Below are 17,574 nucleotides of genomic sequence, written 5' to 3' on the forward strand. Positions count from 1 at the left end.
GTTTTAAGAATTACTTTTCTCACAAAACATACTATTTGAAAGTTGAAAGTAAAAGTTTTTTAAAAAATCGTTTTTATTTTTTATTTTTATTTTTCCTAGTAATATACCTTTACATAGTTTTCCCTTGAAAGCAAGCAAGAATATATATATATATTAACCGTCCTTCATTATACACATTTTCTACCCATTATAATAGTGTTAAAAATCAATCTTCATTTAAACATTTCTAGTATTGATTGGATCCAATTTTGGATTCCTAATTATTTTAAAAAATTATTAGACTTATTAAATAATTTAAAACATTAAATTTCACATTACTCTGATTCTACCTACCTAATAAGAAAATTTTAAAAATATAACAAGTGTAATCATTCTAAATCAATTCTATCCATTGTTTTTTTTCATATTGATTTATTTTCAAGTTTGAAACTATTTTTAAAAACTATTATATTTATTGGAAAATTTTGGAAAACTTATTTTTTAAAATAATTCAAATTAATTTTTTGATAGTAATAGACTAATTAAAAAAATATAATGCATTCTATCTCAAGCATTAGATTTGGAATCCATTTGGCTTATGAATTTCTCATGACTAAATTTTTGAGTTTTAAAAAATTATTAAGCTTATCTTCATATTTGAGTTTTAAAAATTATTAAACTCATCAATAAATTTAATATATTAAAAAAATAATAATAATAATTTTATATATAATCACGGGATCAGATAATACACAAATCCTTATCGAGTTTAAAAAAAAAAAAAAATCCGCCCTTCACTCATTTATTTAAATTTCAAACCCGTCCTGATAAGGATGGGTGGAGCAGTTAACCAAAAATCCCGCCTATTGGCATTTTTAGTCAGAGATGATAATTTTTTATAACAATTATTATTATTATTATTTTTGCAATTTCAGTAATTTCCATTACACGAGTACTTTTTCTTGGAGGGCTACCACAGAGCTGTTTTTCATTGGTCTCAAAAGCACCTCTGAATATGGTTTTGGATTTGTAGGGCTCATGTGGCCCCACCCCACCCTTCACAGGCTTTGCCAACACGCAAACCCATTTTATATATATATATATATATGTGTGTGTTTAGACTTATTAGGAAAATAAAATTTTAAAAAATTAATATAATATTATTGAGGTAGAAATTCATTTATTTTAGCATACGGGATATTCCAAACAAATAACGAAAATTGAAAACCGATTGACGGAGGCCCGTGACAAGTTGACAATGTACAAGAATGGCCCACCACTGTGTCCGAGCCACATGCAAGGCCTTCTTTCCTCTGCCACAGGTCAAACATCGTGACTCTCCAGTCCCGGCCTTCACATTAAAAAATATCCATGAATTAATAGGATTAAGGTCCCGTTTTAGCACTATTTTTGGAAAAAACACTTTTTAGCATAAAAATTGTTTTTGGATAAAAATAAGATATTTAAAAATAAAATAAAAAACACTTTTAATAATTCAACTATCACTCATAGTGTAGACCCCCTCTTTGGCTTTGTTTTTATATATATATATATATATATATATATATATGCATTTATATTTAGCCTTCCTGCCACTTGGGAAGCGCCTGGAGGATGACATTTGAAGGGGGGACCGGGCTTCTTGGAGGAGCAGCTGCATGGAGCACGTGACGAGGCAGGTGGCCCTCTCCATGGTGGTGGTTGGAGCTTCTGAGGTTGCTGAGCAGGGAATAGTGGAGTAGCTGATGGCTTGCGAGTGAAGATAGGAAAAAAGAGAAGAAGGAAAGAAAAAAACGGGTAGCAGTGGGGAGGATTCTTTGAAGAAAAAAAAAAGCCTGGAGAAAAGAAGAGAGGAAACGCAAGAGAAGGAGAAGGGAGACCGCTCAGGTTAGATTACTTTTGTACCCTAGGTTCTCCATTTTTTTTATTATTCATTTTGTTCTATTTTCAGCCATATCTCACTCCTTCTTGATATTTAGATGTTTCCGGATTATTTAACGCGTTAAATTTGCTCCTCATTTCATGAATTGCTTGGTCCATGTTTTGGTTCCCATGCGAATTATATGATAGCCATGCATGTTGCCACATTTTCTCTCTCTTTCTCTTCCTCTTTCCCTTCCTCTTCCTTTTCCTCCTCCTCTCCATGCATCTTCTCTCCGGTGGCGCGAAGCATGCAGCGTTTCCAGGTGGAGGGGCAAGTTGAAGGAGATGATGCCTTGGGCTTGCCTTGATTTGGGCTTAAGTTAAAACACCCAGCCCAAGTTGATGTTAAAATGGTGCCTTGGGCTTGCCTTGATTTGGGCTTAAGTTAAAACACCCAGCCCAGGTTGATGTTAAGAGGATGCCTTGGGTTTGCCTTGATTTGGGCTTAAGTTGGAGCCCAGGCCCAAACTTTTATAGTGATGGTGCCTTGGGCTTAAGTTAGAGCCCAGACCTAAGCTCTTGGTGACGGGTTTGGGCTTGAGTTGGAGCCCAACCCAAGCATGTTGATGAAAGGCCCCATGCCCCCTATGCTAGCCACCCTCATTGGCCCATGCCCACATCCATTTAGCCCATTAGGTTGCCCAAATCCAAATAATCCTCTTAAAAACCTCTAATATCCATAATTAATTAATTCAATCATTCCCTCTTATTTGTTATCTTATTCTATTTCTACCAATTTATTTAATTCATCTTAAGGACAATTAAAAGACAAATTATTATTGTTAATTATATTTTTTTTTTTTTTATCTTGAAATTCATACTATTCAATTTCACTAGTTTAAATATTAGGATTGTTAATTATTATTATTACTTCGTGCGCATCTATTTATCATTTTTTTAAAATCCCACTCATTAAAGTTAAATTCTAATCCTTCAAAACCCTATATCTTAATTTAATTTTTCAATAATTAGTTTAGATCTCATTTTCATCAATTAAGGTTATTATCTCATATTCATCTAGTTATTTAAAATCTAATCCTTCAAAAAATTCATATTTTAATTTAATTTTTTAATCCTAAAAAAAAAAAATCCTACAATTAATTTAAATTTCATTTTCATCAATTAGAATCATCATCCCATATTTATTTAAAGTCCAATCTTTCAAAAATCTCAATTTAACTTTCAACCTTAGAAATTCTATTATTCGCCCAAACGTTATTTTCGTTAACTAATCCTCTATCTTTTTATTCATTTAAGGTCCAACTCTTCAAAAATTCAACGTCCTGATTTAATTTTTAATCCTAAAAATTCCTCCACTCACTTTCTATTCGTTTAAAATTTTGTTTCCATTAAGTAGCATTATTATTCCATATTATCTATTTAATCTAATCGTTAAAGTTCAATTCATCAGAACCCAACTTCCAAATCTAATTTCTAACCTCAAGAGCTCCGTCGTCCGTATATCACCGTTTAATGATTATTCTCGTTATTAACGCTATCTCATCCACTCGCTTATTCAGTTATTCATATATCAAAGATCTCATCTCTAAATAAATTCTTAAGTTTTCAATCTCTAAATTCACATCTTCAAATCTCTAAAATTTCATATTTCGCAATTATTTACCTAAACTTTGTTACTTCACCATCGTTATTATTCCATCCCTTTACTTATCCGCTCATCCACTCATCCCCTCATTTAAAATCTCAAACTCTCAAATCATTTTCAAAGTTTCCAACCTCGTTCAAATTTAATTTTTAAAAATTCTCATTCCCGCATTTAATGCCTGAAAGTCCGATCTTCAAATAAACTCTAAAATCCCAATTTTCTTTAAATAACTTTCGAGACTCCAATTTTTCAAATGAATTTCAAAAATCCAATTTTCTCTCAAATAGCTTAATTCCATTATGGTTTTCAAACAATCTTCTACTCCTCTTATTTTTAATAAGCATGAACAAATTTTTCGTAATTCCAAACAATGGAATTTATGAGATGAATTCATGCTAAAATAAATGGGCTTTGGTGGGGGCCCTACATATGAGACTTCATGATTCATTGATTGATTGATTAATTGATTTAATTGTCATGCGTGTTTGATTTATTCTATTCTTTGACATGCGTACAAGTATATGTACATATTCATTGTTCACTGATCCTGCTTCATGATAGCGCATTTGTTACTGGAGGTCCAGGTACGCACTCATTCTCATTTTGATTATTCTCTATGCATGCTCTTATTTTCATATGTGCAAGTTTGATTTGAGTATCTGCTGATTTCCTCATTCATTACCACACCAGCTTCACTTTATTAGTAGAGACCCGACTTTAGGGACTTAGAGGGGTGCTACGGTTTTTACCGTACCTTCCCGATAAGTAACCTGACCCCCGAACCCGATCCGGTTTTTCACAGACCGCCTTTTCCAAAATAAGGAGTCACACTTAGGGTTTTTCTTTCTTATTTTGTTTACCCCTTTTAAAAATAAAACAAAAATAAGTGGCGACTCCAAGTCATTTTCTTAATCAATATAAATCAAATTTTCAAATTAAAATTCGAGCTCGCCATCGAGTGGGAAACGCATCGCGCAATCAAAATGCGGGGTCCACAAAATGGCGACTCCACTGGGGATTGTTTAGAGGGTCAAGCTTGAACTTAGAATGAAGCAAACGTGGCATTCGATTGGACGATCAGTGGATGCCCATTTCTTGATTGCACATTGAGGATATTTGATGCATGCTCGGATTTTATATCCACTTGAGACTTTGACACGTTGATCGTGTTGATTGATTTATATTGATTGAGGATTCTGATGCCATTTTTTTTTCTGTGTTTCATTGATATATTCGTTTCAGACATTGACATGTTGGATTATTGATGATTGATCTTATTGCTTTGCTTAGCACGTTGACCCTGATTTTGTCATGATTGTTCTGATCACTTTACATGCATGCACTCACTACTATACATCATTCGACTCGACATGCTGATCCACTTGTTGGTATATTATTTTGATCATCTTTGAGCGTGTTGTCTTTGTATCACTATCCATCTGATTGTCGTATTCTCGCTTATCTTGTGTGTGTACATTGGTGATATATCTGAGATTTGTTTGATTGTGTGTTGCATGACTACTCTCTTTTGCGTGATTGCGTGCTGCTTATCTGTGTGGGTCACACGTCTATCCCCCTACCTCCAAATCTCTTGGTCTCGGTCATTCATTTCATTTTGGTTCTCGCTTTTGCAAGCGTGAGACCTTCTTTGTGCTTGCTCTCTGACCGAGCCAGAGATTAGGAGTAGGGTTTAGCGAAGGGTTATATCGATGTACGGGAGCATTCTGGAGGAGACCGACATATCGATGCTGATTGGAGTTCGATCATTGAAGACCTGTATAGCCCGGAGCTAGGTTTCATGGATATTTGTGTGACCAGTGTGTTTCATCTCCTGCTTTAGCTTCTTAGGGTTTCGGATGCACCCACACCGCTCACTGTGCACTTTAGTTGACTATTGAGTGCTGAGAGTGTGAGAGCTTTCGCTATAGGAGCCCCCTGGGATGTCGAGGTAGTGCATGTGTGGAGGTGATGACCACCTTGCATGGAAGCACCCCGTCTCTTCGGAGGCGTGCAGAGGGTTGCGTACCGCCGGAGGGTATGATCGCTTCTGCTAGGGACCTTTAAAATCCACCCTCATCCATCTAGAACCACCTTGACCTTGTAGGTTGAGCCGTAGATCCTTCGATTAGGACTCCCTCCCTACACGTGGGTGCATCTGAGGGCCTTCAGAGCCTCTTTAGTCACAGTTTAGATTTGACACTTCCTCTTTTTAGTCTCCAGTTGAGAGTGCTCGGAGATCAGTATGAATCTGAGTATCGGTTGGATCACCTTTCGTCTTGTCGCCTTAGTTTGTGTTTTTCACTTGATGAGTTTAGCATGTTTTCTCCCTAGGGTTTTCGTTCTCATTTCTTGGCTCGACACACCCCTTCACTTTGTTATCACTCACATGATGCTTTGGGATATGTTCATTGATCATCTTTTCGCACTGTACACCTATCACGAGCCCAATACCTCATTCTTTGTTTGATCCTTGGTTCAATTTTCGACTCGATGCTCATATTTTCATTACGGAAAGGTGAAAGGCGCATTTTTCATATCCACACTGTCTTTGAGAGATTCGCCTTGATCACCTTATTATTTTTCTCTTATGGAGCTCGAGTTGAAGGTTGATTCAAGGATATATGTTTATAGATGGAGTACTGATCTCGTGATAGCGTGTTTTTCACACCTCTCTTTATCTCAGATTATTGATGGAGATTCTCTGGTCACATTTGTAGCCATATCGCAGTGGATACCTTTATGACTCCAGAGTTCTCGTCATATATCCAGATTTATGATTGCCACCTCAGGACCATGTGCTTGTATGTTGTATTGTCGTCTTTTAAAGTTTTATTGCATGTCCTTCATCCGTTTTGTTTGCATTGTAGGGAGTCAGTTTAGGAGTCGGTTGAGTCTGGAGTCACATTCCTGGAGGAGAGTTCGAGGACGATTGATCAGAGCAGATTCATATCCGAGTTCAGATAGTTCAGTTGAGATGTCAGACGAGCTAGCTTCCACACTTGCTTCCATTCAGGAGTTCATGGCCGGAGTCAGTAGACGCTTGGATCAGTTAGAGAGTTCTCGCCAGGATCCTCATCCGGCCGGCATGGTCACTGACGAGACGATTCCTCATGCATCTCAGACAGCACAGACTCGTCCACCTGGGGTTTCACTTAGTACTCCATTCCATCTGGCAGATCATTATGAGACCATTCCACCACCTACTGTCACAGTACCGCCTCCCATGGTTCCTACTATTGGGGATACTCGATTGGCCGAGCAGGAGGCCAAGGTTGAGAGGCTCGAGTCCATGATGAGACAGATCAGATTGCAGGACGGAGGTTTGACTTGGGATGACAGAGATGGCATACCGGCGGCTAGCTTGCCCGCCAAGTTTCGCATGCCAGACATTGAGCGCTACAGTGGGATTGGTTGTCCCAAGATCCATTTGAGATTATACAGCACTGTCATGAGGGTGCACGGGATAGATGATGCACAGCTGGTGGCCCTCTTTCCCATGTCACTTAGTGGGGCAGCTCAGAGATGGTTTGCTTCAGTTGAGCCTTCGAGACTCCGCACTTGGGAGGATGTGGCTCGTGAGTTCCTGACCCAGTTCGCTTTCAGTGCCGATATTGACGTATCTAGACGAGAGTTGGAGGCCACCAGACAGAGGCCAGATGAGTCTATTTCTTCCTTCGTCACTCGTTGGAGGGCGAAGGTGGCTGGTATGATAGATCGGCCTAAGGAGCAGGATCAGATTGATATGGTTCTTCGGAACCTACAGCCGAGGTTCGCTAGACGTCTGGTGGGCATCCCATTTCAGGATCTTAGGAGTTTGGTTCATGCTGCTTTCAGTGTAGAGGAGGCTATGGCTCGAGGATTATGGACAGATACTACTCCTTCCCCTGACAGTAAGGGGAAGAAGCTGATTGGACCATTGACTAGATCTGGAGAGGTTGGTGCTATTAGTTATCAGCACCAGAGGCCCGCGCATCACGCAGCTTATAGGTCTCCTACAGTCAGAGCTCCTTTCTCTCTTCCACAGTATCAGTATCAGTTGGATTATGCTCAGGAGCCTTACATTGCTCAGACTAGCATGCAGCCACGACCACCACATCCGAGAGCCGCTACTCGCCCACCGCTTAGACCATATGCACAGAGGCCCCCGAGACAGTTCACTCCCTTGGGCATGACTTTGACTAGAGCTTTTGAGAAGCTCAGAGACGCTGGAGTGATTGTTCATTTGGCACCGAGGCCTTTGCCCCATCCTATTCCTCCCCATTTTCGTTCACATGAGCACTGCTTGTATCATCAGATTCCGGGGCACGATACTGAGCATTGTTCAGCACTCCATCATGCGATACAGGATTTGATCGATTCAGGGGTGGTTGACTTGGCTAGGCCAAGTGTGACCACCAATCCCCTGCCTGCACATTCTACACATGCAGTTCCTCCTCCTCCTGGTCTTCAGTAGATTGATTTGGATGTTGATGGTATTGATGGTCGCATGGTATTTTGGGACACCTCGGGTTGGGGACTTTGTTTCAGTTGACGTGGGTACATCATTTTGCAGCGATTTAGCTCAGAGCACCTTCCATTTTGATTTATGGTCGTCATCAGAGTCGTTCCCGATCTGTCGGGTCCAGTGTTTAGCTCATCAGAGTCGCTTTGTCGAGTCCAGTTTGGTTCAGAGTCGTTGTTTGTAGTTCATGTTGAGAGTCTAGTCTTTTGTAGTCTTCTATCGCTTCACACATGATGTACTTATTTGGTTCATTTAGTGATATGATCTTTTTATTTTGAGTATGTGTTATTCTCTTTTCTAATGAGTATGTTTTGCATATCTTGCGTTGATGTGTGCTATGCTTTTGATTTGAGACATATTTTCACTTATACATCATGATCACTCTGGCTTGACCTATCATGGAGGATATTGAGCCTTTTGACCTAGGATTAGGATATCGACTTAGGGAGTTCGAGACTGTGACCCGTTTCACCTTCCGTTCAGAGTAGTACTATATTCATATCCATACCCTGACTCTGTGGACTTGTTGACTTACCCATTTTGAGCTTGACATGACACTACCCTTGGTACCGTTATACTATATTACCATCCTTGTTCGCCTTAGCATATTACAGTACCATTCTTTGTTTCTTTCCATCATTTCCTTGATCTGACCAGGTAGAGTTCGAGATGGTTAGACCCGAGGTGAGCTTTACACGATGATAGATGGATCATGATGAGAGAGTGGCTTGATTATTTGATGCTATTGTTGAGATAGAGGGGTTATCATGGAGCATCCAGATTTGAGCCATTGCACATGACTTTAGAGAGTCGGGATGATTAGACATGGTGACTTTATGAGATGATGGTGAGTGGCATATGACGATAGGGCGAGGTGATTGTCGGAGGACATTGATGATTATCACAGAGCCTCGGTGGGAGCTTTCACGTGATTTTGGAGGAGGTGACATGACTTTGTTAGATGGATGCCAGTCTTTAGTATTGGCCACGTGAGATCTTGAAAGCACGATGTTCGAGGTTTTGGTCAAAGGATGGGTGGCCATCATTTCATGAGCCTATTTACTTTATCACCCTCGCATATAGAGTTATCTATTGCTAGCCCTTTGAGCCTCGCACGAGCATCATAGCCTTTTCTTTCACCACCTCATTTACCTATTACATCGGGTTGGGGACCCTATAGTGCTTGCATGCTATGTTTAGATACGTCATGAGTTCCGGGCCTGACATACATATTCGAGCCTCATTCTTCACTCTTCATTGTGGTATTTTCCACTTGGATATCATTTCATCACTATTTTCTGATATCATATATCACCACTTGTGATATTCGTTTTCTGTCTTTTCTTTTATCATTGCTTACTCGACATTATCCGTGTTTCACCTTGAGTGGTGGTTTTTCACACATCACTGCATGGAGGATTGTCACATTCTTTCCTATCATTCACCTCATGGGCAGTGGTTCAGAGATGTTATTTTGAGAGGTTGTCTTGTTAGTGAGGATTCATGTTACATTCGTATGTGGAGAGGGTTTGATCATTTGGGTATGTATTTTCATGGGAGTTCATTCATTATTGATCAGAGTATGCGCAAAAAAAAAAAAAAAAACCAAAAAAAAAAACCAAAAAAAAAAAAAAAAAAAAGATAGCGCATTGTTCATTTTATTATTTTTCCATTGGGCATGTGTATGGACGTGCCGGTTTGCTTCATTCAGTTTATGTGTCAGAGAGAGTTCGTATGAGAGCTTCTTTCTGAGATTCTATCTTGGTGTACATTTTGGGTGAGAGTATGAGTCATCCATTCGATTTTTGTGAGAGAGACGAGCGACTTTTCTTTAGTATCTCTGGGTCATTGCTCTATCCATCATTCCATTTATTTCGGATGTGACTACTTTCCATGCTTTGATGCAGGTTGACCATCACTCATTTTTCTATCTTCGCGCCTTCTTTTATCTTTGTTTTATCACTCCATTTTTACCATACCTCACCCGATTTCTTTCTTTTCTCATCCTTCTTGATGTTTGACTTGAGTTCAGCATCCGCACTTCATGCTTGCTTATTCGATATGACCATTCATTTATCATCACTTTTCGTGTGGGGACCCCTAGGTCCGGGACTCATGACGTTTTCTACGCATTGCATCTCATGCATGAGGGGTATGGGGATTATATCATTGGGATTTTTGAGCCTAGTTTCCTTTCATTTCTTTCACCCTATTACCTTAGCCTACGTTACGTCCCGTGTCTGAAGACCACCCTGAGGTCATTACTTCACACATTGTGTTTGACAGCTCACACGTGGGCAATACTTGAGCTTGGTCGGAGATTGTTCCTCTGAGCAGGATGGATGGGGAGTTGAGATGATGATTTACACTGGGGCATACCCCTCTTATCAGTGATGGATTTTTAGAGGCGACGTCGTATACACTGGGGCATACCCCGCTCATTGATGACATTTTCTTTCGGGATGGTGCCTTGCACTGAGGCATAGTCAGTTCGCCTCTTCATTTGGATTACGATGGATCAGGAGTTGTGGGATGACCCTATACTGGGGCATGGCCATTTCAGAGGGCGTTTTTATTGGAGATACGGTCGCTCTACTCGATACTCTGCATTGGGACACACTCTACTCATCGATGGTTGGTTTTTGAGATGACGATTTTATTTGAGGCGTAGCCCTCTCATTGGTGATGGACTTTAATTGGTCATTGGAGCATAGTCACTTCAGTTGGTTTATACTGGGGCATAGCCACCGCATTCACATTCATGGAGCCCGGGGATTCTGATTCATATGGATTATGTTGAGATGTTTCCGTTTTGGCACCAGGAGTAGAGGTTGATTGATTTGTTGACTCGGATACACTACTTTACAGTGGGGCATAGCCGGGATGGAGAGCATTTTTCATTGGAGCATAGCCACCCTTTTGGATCCTTTACACTGGGGCATATCCATCTTTTGGAGGGAGATCAGATTGGTTCTTGACATTGGAGCATCTGACGAGCGATATGGAGATTATTGGATTGTTTCATGCTGTTCTCATTGCACACTATGGCATAGCCACCTAGTTGGATGTTTCGACATCGAGATTTGACTTCCTGTTTGTGATTGCTGCTTACGATGGGTTATGGAATTATCGACACCTCGGGTTTAGTCTTCTCGGCATACTTGGATGATCTCGGATATCTCCCTACCTTTCATTTCATACTCAGATGTTTCACCATGGATACTTTCATACCGTCTATCATACCGGAGCCTGACCATCACCTTCTTTCATCCTACACATCTTACCATGGCACATGACCTTACCCCCTTTCTCGATTATGAGGAGATGTAGATCAGTCCTCGATCACCTTGGTTGTGCTTTCATATATCTTTTGGACTTTAGGTTCAACATCTTCCATGATGACAGGGCCTAACAGATTGTTGACTTATCAGTGACGATGCTTTCATTTTGATAGTTGGCATGTTGAGTGTTGATTTGCTTACTCTTTCCCTTTTGAGCACTGGTCATCATTATTGTTATTATTCATCAGTTAGCTTTGTTTTGTCAGCATGGTGTCATGACACATGGTCCTGTTTGGCATTACTTATTTGAGGTTGGACATTTTCATTACATGATGGATGAGCATATCTCAGAGTACAGTAGTTTTGAGGCATTTTGCATCTCTGTCTGTTCATCATTACATACTGGGGCATACCCCATCTTCGAGAGCATTGGACCTTCGACAGGTTTCATTCACTTTTGATCTAGTTGTCCACCCTGAAAGTTGCATACTGGGGCATACCCTCCTTCTCCGAGATCATCGGACCTTTCACAGGCTTCATTATCTTTCGACCTAGTTGTCGATCCTCATGAGTTGTCATACTGGGGCATATCCCCTCTCGAGCTTACTTGCATCATTATCTGGGTCATCCTTTGGTTCTGGGTCACTTGATCAGGTCATTCATCATTATCGTGTCAGTTTGAGTCGGGGTTGCACCTATACGATCGACCATCTCTTTGTCATGTCAGTTCAGTTTTTGGGACCGCACCTATACGATCGGTCATTATCGTGTCAGTTTGAGTCGGGACCGCACCTATACGATCGGTCATTATCGTGTTAGTTTGAGTCGGGACCGCACCTATACGATCGGTCATCTCTTTGTCATGTCAGTTCAGTTTCTGGGACCGCACCTATACGATCGGTCATTATCGTGTCAGTTTGAGTCGGGGCCGCACCTATACGATCGGCCATCTCTTTGTCATGTCAGTTCAGTTTCTAGGACCGCACCTATACGATCGGTCATTATCGTGTCAGTTTGAGTTGGGACCGCACCTATACAATCGATCATCTCTTTGTCATGTCAGTTCAGTTTCTGGGACCGCACCTATACGATCGGTCATTATCGTGTCAGTTTGAGTTGGGACCGCACCTATACGATCGACCATCTCTTTGTCATGTCAGTTCAGTTTCTGGGACCGCACCTATACGATCGCTCATTATAGTGTCAGTTTGAGTCGGGGCCGCACCTATACGATCGGTCATCTCTTTGTCATGTCAGTTCAGTTTCTGGGACCGCACCTATACGATCGGTCATTATTGTGTCAGTTTGAGTCGGGGCCGCACCTATACGATCGACCATCTCTTTGTCATGTCAGTTCAGTTTCTGGGACCGCACCTATACGATCGGTCATTATCGTGTCAGTTTGAGTCGGGACCGCACCTATACGATCGGTCATCTCTTTGTCATGTCAGTTCAGTTTCTGGGACCGCACCTATACGATCGGTCATTATCGTGTCAGTTTGAGTCGGGGCCGCACCTATACGATCGGTCATCTCTTTGTCATGTCAGTTCAGTTTTTGGGACCGCACCTATACGATCGGTCATTATCGTGTCAGTTTGAGTTGGGACCGCACCTATACGATCGGTCATCTCTTTGTCATGTTAGTTCAGTTTCTGGGACCGCACCTATACGATCGGCCATCTCTTTGTCATGTCAGTTCAGTTTCTGGGACCGCACCTATACGATCGGTCATTATCGTGTCAGTTTGAGTCGGGGCCGCACCTATACGATCGACCATCTCTTTGTCATGTCAGTTCAGTTTCTAGGACCGCACCTATATGATCGGTCATCTCTTTGTCATGTCAGTTCAGTTTCTAGGACCGCACCTATACGATCGGTCATTATCGTGTCAGTTTGAGTCGGGGCCGCACCTATACGATCGGCCATCTCTTTGTCATGACAGGTCAATTTCTGGGACCGCACCTATACGATCGGTCATCTCCTTGTCAGTTCAGTTCGAGTTTGGACCGCACCTATATTGATCGGTCATTCATCGTGTCAGTCGAGTCGGGGTCGCACCTATATCGATCGGCCATCTTCCTATCAGTTCAGTTCAAGTCGGGACCGCACCTATATCGATCGGTCATTGTCTTGTCAGTTTGAGTCGGGGCCGCACCCATATCGATCGGCCATTTCCCTATCAGTTTGTGTTTAGTTCGAGTCGGGACCGCACCCATATAGATCGGTCATTCATTCTTCCTATCAGGCCAGTTCGGCATCCAGGCCTTTGCTTCAGCATGACATTCAGGGTCACAGCTTCTAGCATTCATATTCACTAGCATTACACGTATCACCTTCATGGATTTGCACTTATTCTTGTTCTCCTCACCTTGTTACCTTATGCTTATCGTTTCATCATTGCTCTTCTAGGCTTCCCCTTCCACTACACATGACATAGTTCTTTGAGTCCGTGACGCATATTTCGATCATGTTGTTGGGCACCTTACACTTGGCATTCTCGTATAGTTCACATAGAGCAGTCTCCTTCGGGCACATTCTTTCTTGTACTCCAGGGTGGTTCGACCGTTACTCATCGATCTTTGAGTCACTTTTGGAGACATCTTAGAGGGAGCCTGGATCCTTAGTGTGGCTTTAGAGGCATTTTGAGACATCATTTCCTTTTAGGATTAGAACCTCGTTGTTCATTTGTTAACCTGAGTGAGTTCGTGTTTTATTAGTGTCCCTATGGGGGTCTCCTTGATTCTTCGGTAGAGTTCACTTCATTCCACTCTCTATTCACACTTCCTTTTCACTTCAGTGTTCATGTTCTTTGCACTCGTGAACTTTACCGAAGAGGGGCATATTTGTAGACCCCCTCTTTGGCTTTGTTTTTATATATATATATATATATATATATATATATATGCATTTATATTTAGCCTTCCTGCCACTTGGGAAGCGCCTGGAGGATGACATTTGAAGGGGGGACCGGGCTTCTTGGAGGAGCAGCTGCATGGAGCACGTGACGAGGCAGGTGGCCCTCTCCATGGTGGTGGTTGGAGCTTCTGAGGTTGCTGAGCAGGGAATAGTGGAGTAGCTGATGGCTTGCGAGTGAAGATAGGAAAAAAGAGAAGAAGGAAAGAAAAAAACGGGTAGCAGTGGGGAGGATTCTTTGAAGAAAAAAAAAAGCCTGGAGAAAAGAAGAGAGGAAACGCAAGAGAAGGAGAAGGGAGACCGCTCAGGTTAGATTACTTTTGTACCCTAGGTTCTCCATTTTTTTTATTATTCATTTTGTTCTATTTTCAGCCATATCTCACTCCTTCTTGATATTTAGATGTTTCCGGATTATTTAACGCGTTAAATTTGCTCCTCATTTCATGAATTGCTTGGTCCATGTTTTGGTTCCCATGCGAATTATATGATAGCCATGCATGTTGCCACATTTTCTCTCTCTTTCTCTTCCTCTTTCCCTTCCTCTTCCTTTTCCTCCTCCTCTCCATGCATCTTCTCTCCGGTGGCGCGAAGCATGCAGCGTTTCCAGGTGGAGGGGCAAGTTGAAGGAGATGATGCCTTGGGCTTGCCTTGATTTGGGCTTAAGTTAAAACACCCAGCCCAAGTTGATGTTAAAATGGTGCCTTGGGCTTGCCTTGATTTGGGCTTAAGTTAAAACACCCAGCCCAGGTTGATGTTAAGAGGATGCCTTGGGTTTGCCTTGATTTGGGCTTAAGTTGGAGCCCAGGCCCAAACTTTTATAGTGATGGTGCCTTGGGCTTAAGTTAGAGCCCAGACCTAAGCTCTTGGTGACGGGTTTGGGCTTGAGTTGGAGCCCAACCCAAGCATGTTGATGAAAGGCCCCATGCCCCCTATGCTAGCCACCCTCATTGGCCCATGCCCACATCCATTTAGCCCATTAGGTTGCCCAAATCCAAATAATCCTCTTAAAAACCTCTAATATCCATAATTAATTAATTCAATCATTCCCTCTTATTTGTTATCTTATTCTATTTCTACCAATTTATTTAATTCATCTTAAGGACAATTAAAAGACAAATTATTATTGTTAATTATATTTTTTTTTTTTTATCTTGAAATTCATACTATTCAATTTCACTAGTTTAAATATTAGGATTGTTAATTATTATTATTACTTCGTGCGCATCTATTTATCATTTTTTTAAAATCCCACTCATTAAAGTTAAATTCTAATCCTTCAAAACCCTATATCTTAATTTAATTTTTCAATAATTAGTTTAGATCTCATTTTCATCAATTAAGGTTATTATCTCATATTCATCTAGTTATTTAAAATCTAATCCTTCAAAAAATTCATATTTTAATTTAATTTTTTAATCCTAAAAAAAAAAAATCCTACAATTAATTTAAATTTCATTTTCATCAATTAGAATCATCATCCCATATTTATTTAAAGTCCAATCTTTCAAAAATCTCAATTTAACTTTCAACCTTAGAAATTCTATTATTCGCCCAAACGTTATTTTCGTTAACTAATCCTCTATCTTTTTATTCATTTAAGGTCCAACTCTTCAAAAATTCAACGTCCTGATTTAATTTTTAATCCTAAAAATTCCTCCACTCACTTTCTATTCGTTTAAAATTTTGTTTCCATTAAGTAGCATTATTATTCCATATTATCTATTTAATCTAATCGTTAAAGTTCAATTCATCAGAACCCAACTTCCAAATCTAATTTCTAACCTCAAGAGCTCCGTCGTCCGTATATCACCGTTTAATGATTATTCTCGTTATTAACGCTATCTCATCCACTCGCTTATTCAGTTATTCATATATCAAAGATCTCATCTCTAAATAAATTCTTAAGTTTTCAATCTCTAAATTCACATCTTCAAATCTCTAAAATTTCATATTTCGCAATTATTTACCTAAACTTTGTTACTTCACCATCGTTATTATTCCATCCCTTTACTTATCCGCTCATCCACTCATCCCCTCATTTAAAATCTCAAACTCTCAAATCATTTTCAAAGTTTCCAACCTCGTTCAAATTTAATTTTTAAAAATTCTCATTCCCGCATTTAATGCCTGAAAGTCCGATCTTCAAATAAACTCTAAAATCCCAATTTTCTTTAAATAACTTTCGAGACTCCAATTTTTCAAATGAATTTCAAAAATCCAATTTTCTCTCAAATAGCTTAATTCCATTATGGTTTTCAAACAATCTTCTACTCCTCTTATTTTTAATAAGCATGAACAAATTTTTCGTAATTCCAAACAATGGAATTTATGAGATGAATTCATGCTAAAATAAATGGGCTTTGGTGGGGGCCCTACATATGAGACTTCATGATTCATTGATTGATTGATTAATTGATTTAATTGTCATGCGTGTTTGATTTATTCTATTCTTTGACATGCGTACAAGTATATGTACATATTCATTGTTCACTGATCCTGCTTCATGATAGCGCATTTGTTACTGGAGGTCCAGGTACGCACTCATTCTCATTTTGATTATTCTCTATGCATGCTCTTATTTTCATATGTGCAAGTTTGATTTGAGTATCTGCTGATTTCCTCATTCATTACCACACCAGCTTCATTTTATTAGTAGAGACCCGACTTTAGGGACTTAGAGGGGTGCTACGGTTTTTACCGTACCTTCCCGATAAGTAACCTGACCCCCGAACCCGATCCGGTTTTTCACAGACCGCCTTTTCCAAAATAAGGAGTCACACTTAGGGTTTTTCTTTCTTATTTTGTTTACCCCTTTTAAAAATAAAACAAAAATAAGTGGCGACTCCAAGTCATTTTCTTAATCAATATAAATCAAATTTTCAAATTAAAATTCGAGCTCGCCATCGAGTGGGAAACGCATCGCGCAATCAAAATGCGGGGTCCACACATAGTTATAGTGTTTTTTTGGAAGAAGCACGAGACAGATGATTCTACAATAAAAAAACGTTTTTTTTTTTTAAAAAACACTCAATGCTTTTAAAAAACATTTATAATATAAAAAACATTTTTTGAAAAAAAATAAAAAATTGATAAAATCCAAAATATCATTTTTAAAAAGATTGAAAAGTTATATATATATATATAATATTTCATAAAAGAGTATTTTATAAATGATCATTGTAAAATAATTTTTAAAAAAAATATTTTTATTAACAACACTTTCAATAGAAATATTATTAAACATATTCTCATTGAAATTAAAAATGTCTTTATTTAATTTTTTTTATAAATATTTTTTTTTAGAAAATCACATATAAGTGGTAACCACATATAAATTATTTCTAAATTTTGTTAGGAGTATAGTTTTTTT

The 17,574-nt window shown here is 39.5% G+C and overlaps 1 protein-coding gene across 1 annotated transcript; it reads left to right on the top strand.

Moving 5' to 3' along the window:
* The first annotated feature begins 5,217 nt into the window (after positions 1–5,217).
* Positions 5,218–8,193, top strand: LOC132253636 (uncharacterized). The gene is made up of 3 exons (XM_059736314.1): positions 5,218–5,284; positions 6,376–7,893; positions 8,036–8,193. Exons 1-3 carry the CDS (start codon positions 5,218–5,220, stop codon positions 8,191–8,193), a joined length of 1,743 nt encoding a protein of 580 aa, XP_059592297.1.
* Positions 8,194–17,574: the final 9,381 nt, after the last annotated feature.

The sequence above is a fragment of the Vitis vinifera genome, chromosome 1 (genome assembly GCF_030704535.1).
Source record: "Vitis vinifera cultivar Pinot Noir 40024 chromosome 1, ASM3070453v1".
In the NCBI taxonomy this organism is placed as follows: domain Eukaryota; kingdom Viridiplantae; phylum Streptophyta; class Magnoliopsida; order Vitales; family Vitaceae; genus Vitis; species Vitis vinifera.

Excerpts from the sequence above, each read along its gene's own strand:
- LOC132253636 (XM_059736314.1), top strand. The coding sequence starts at position 5,218 with ATGTACGGGAGCATTCTGGAGGAGACCGACATATCGATGCTGATTGGA. Across the intron at positions 5,285-6,375 it reads AGTTCGATCATTGAAGACCT|GGAGTCAGTTTAGGAGTCGG; the intron begins GTATAGCCCGGA and ends TTTGCATTGTAG. Across the intron at positions 7,894-8,035 it reads GGTTGACTTGGCTAGGCCAA|TTGACGTGGGTACATCATTT; the intron begins GTGTGACCACCA and ends ACTTTGTTTCAG.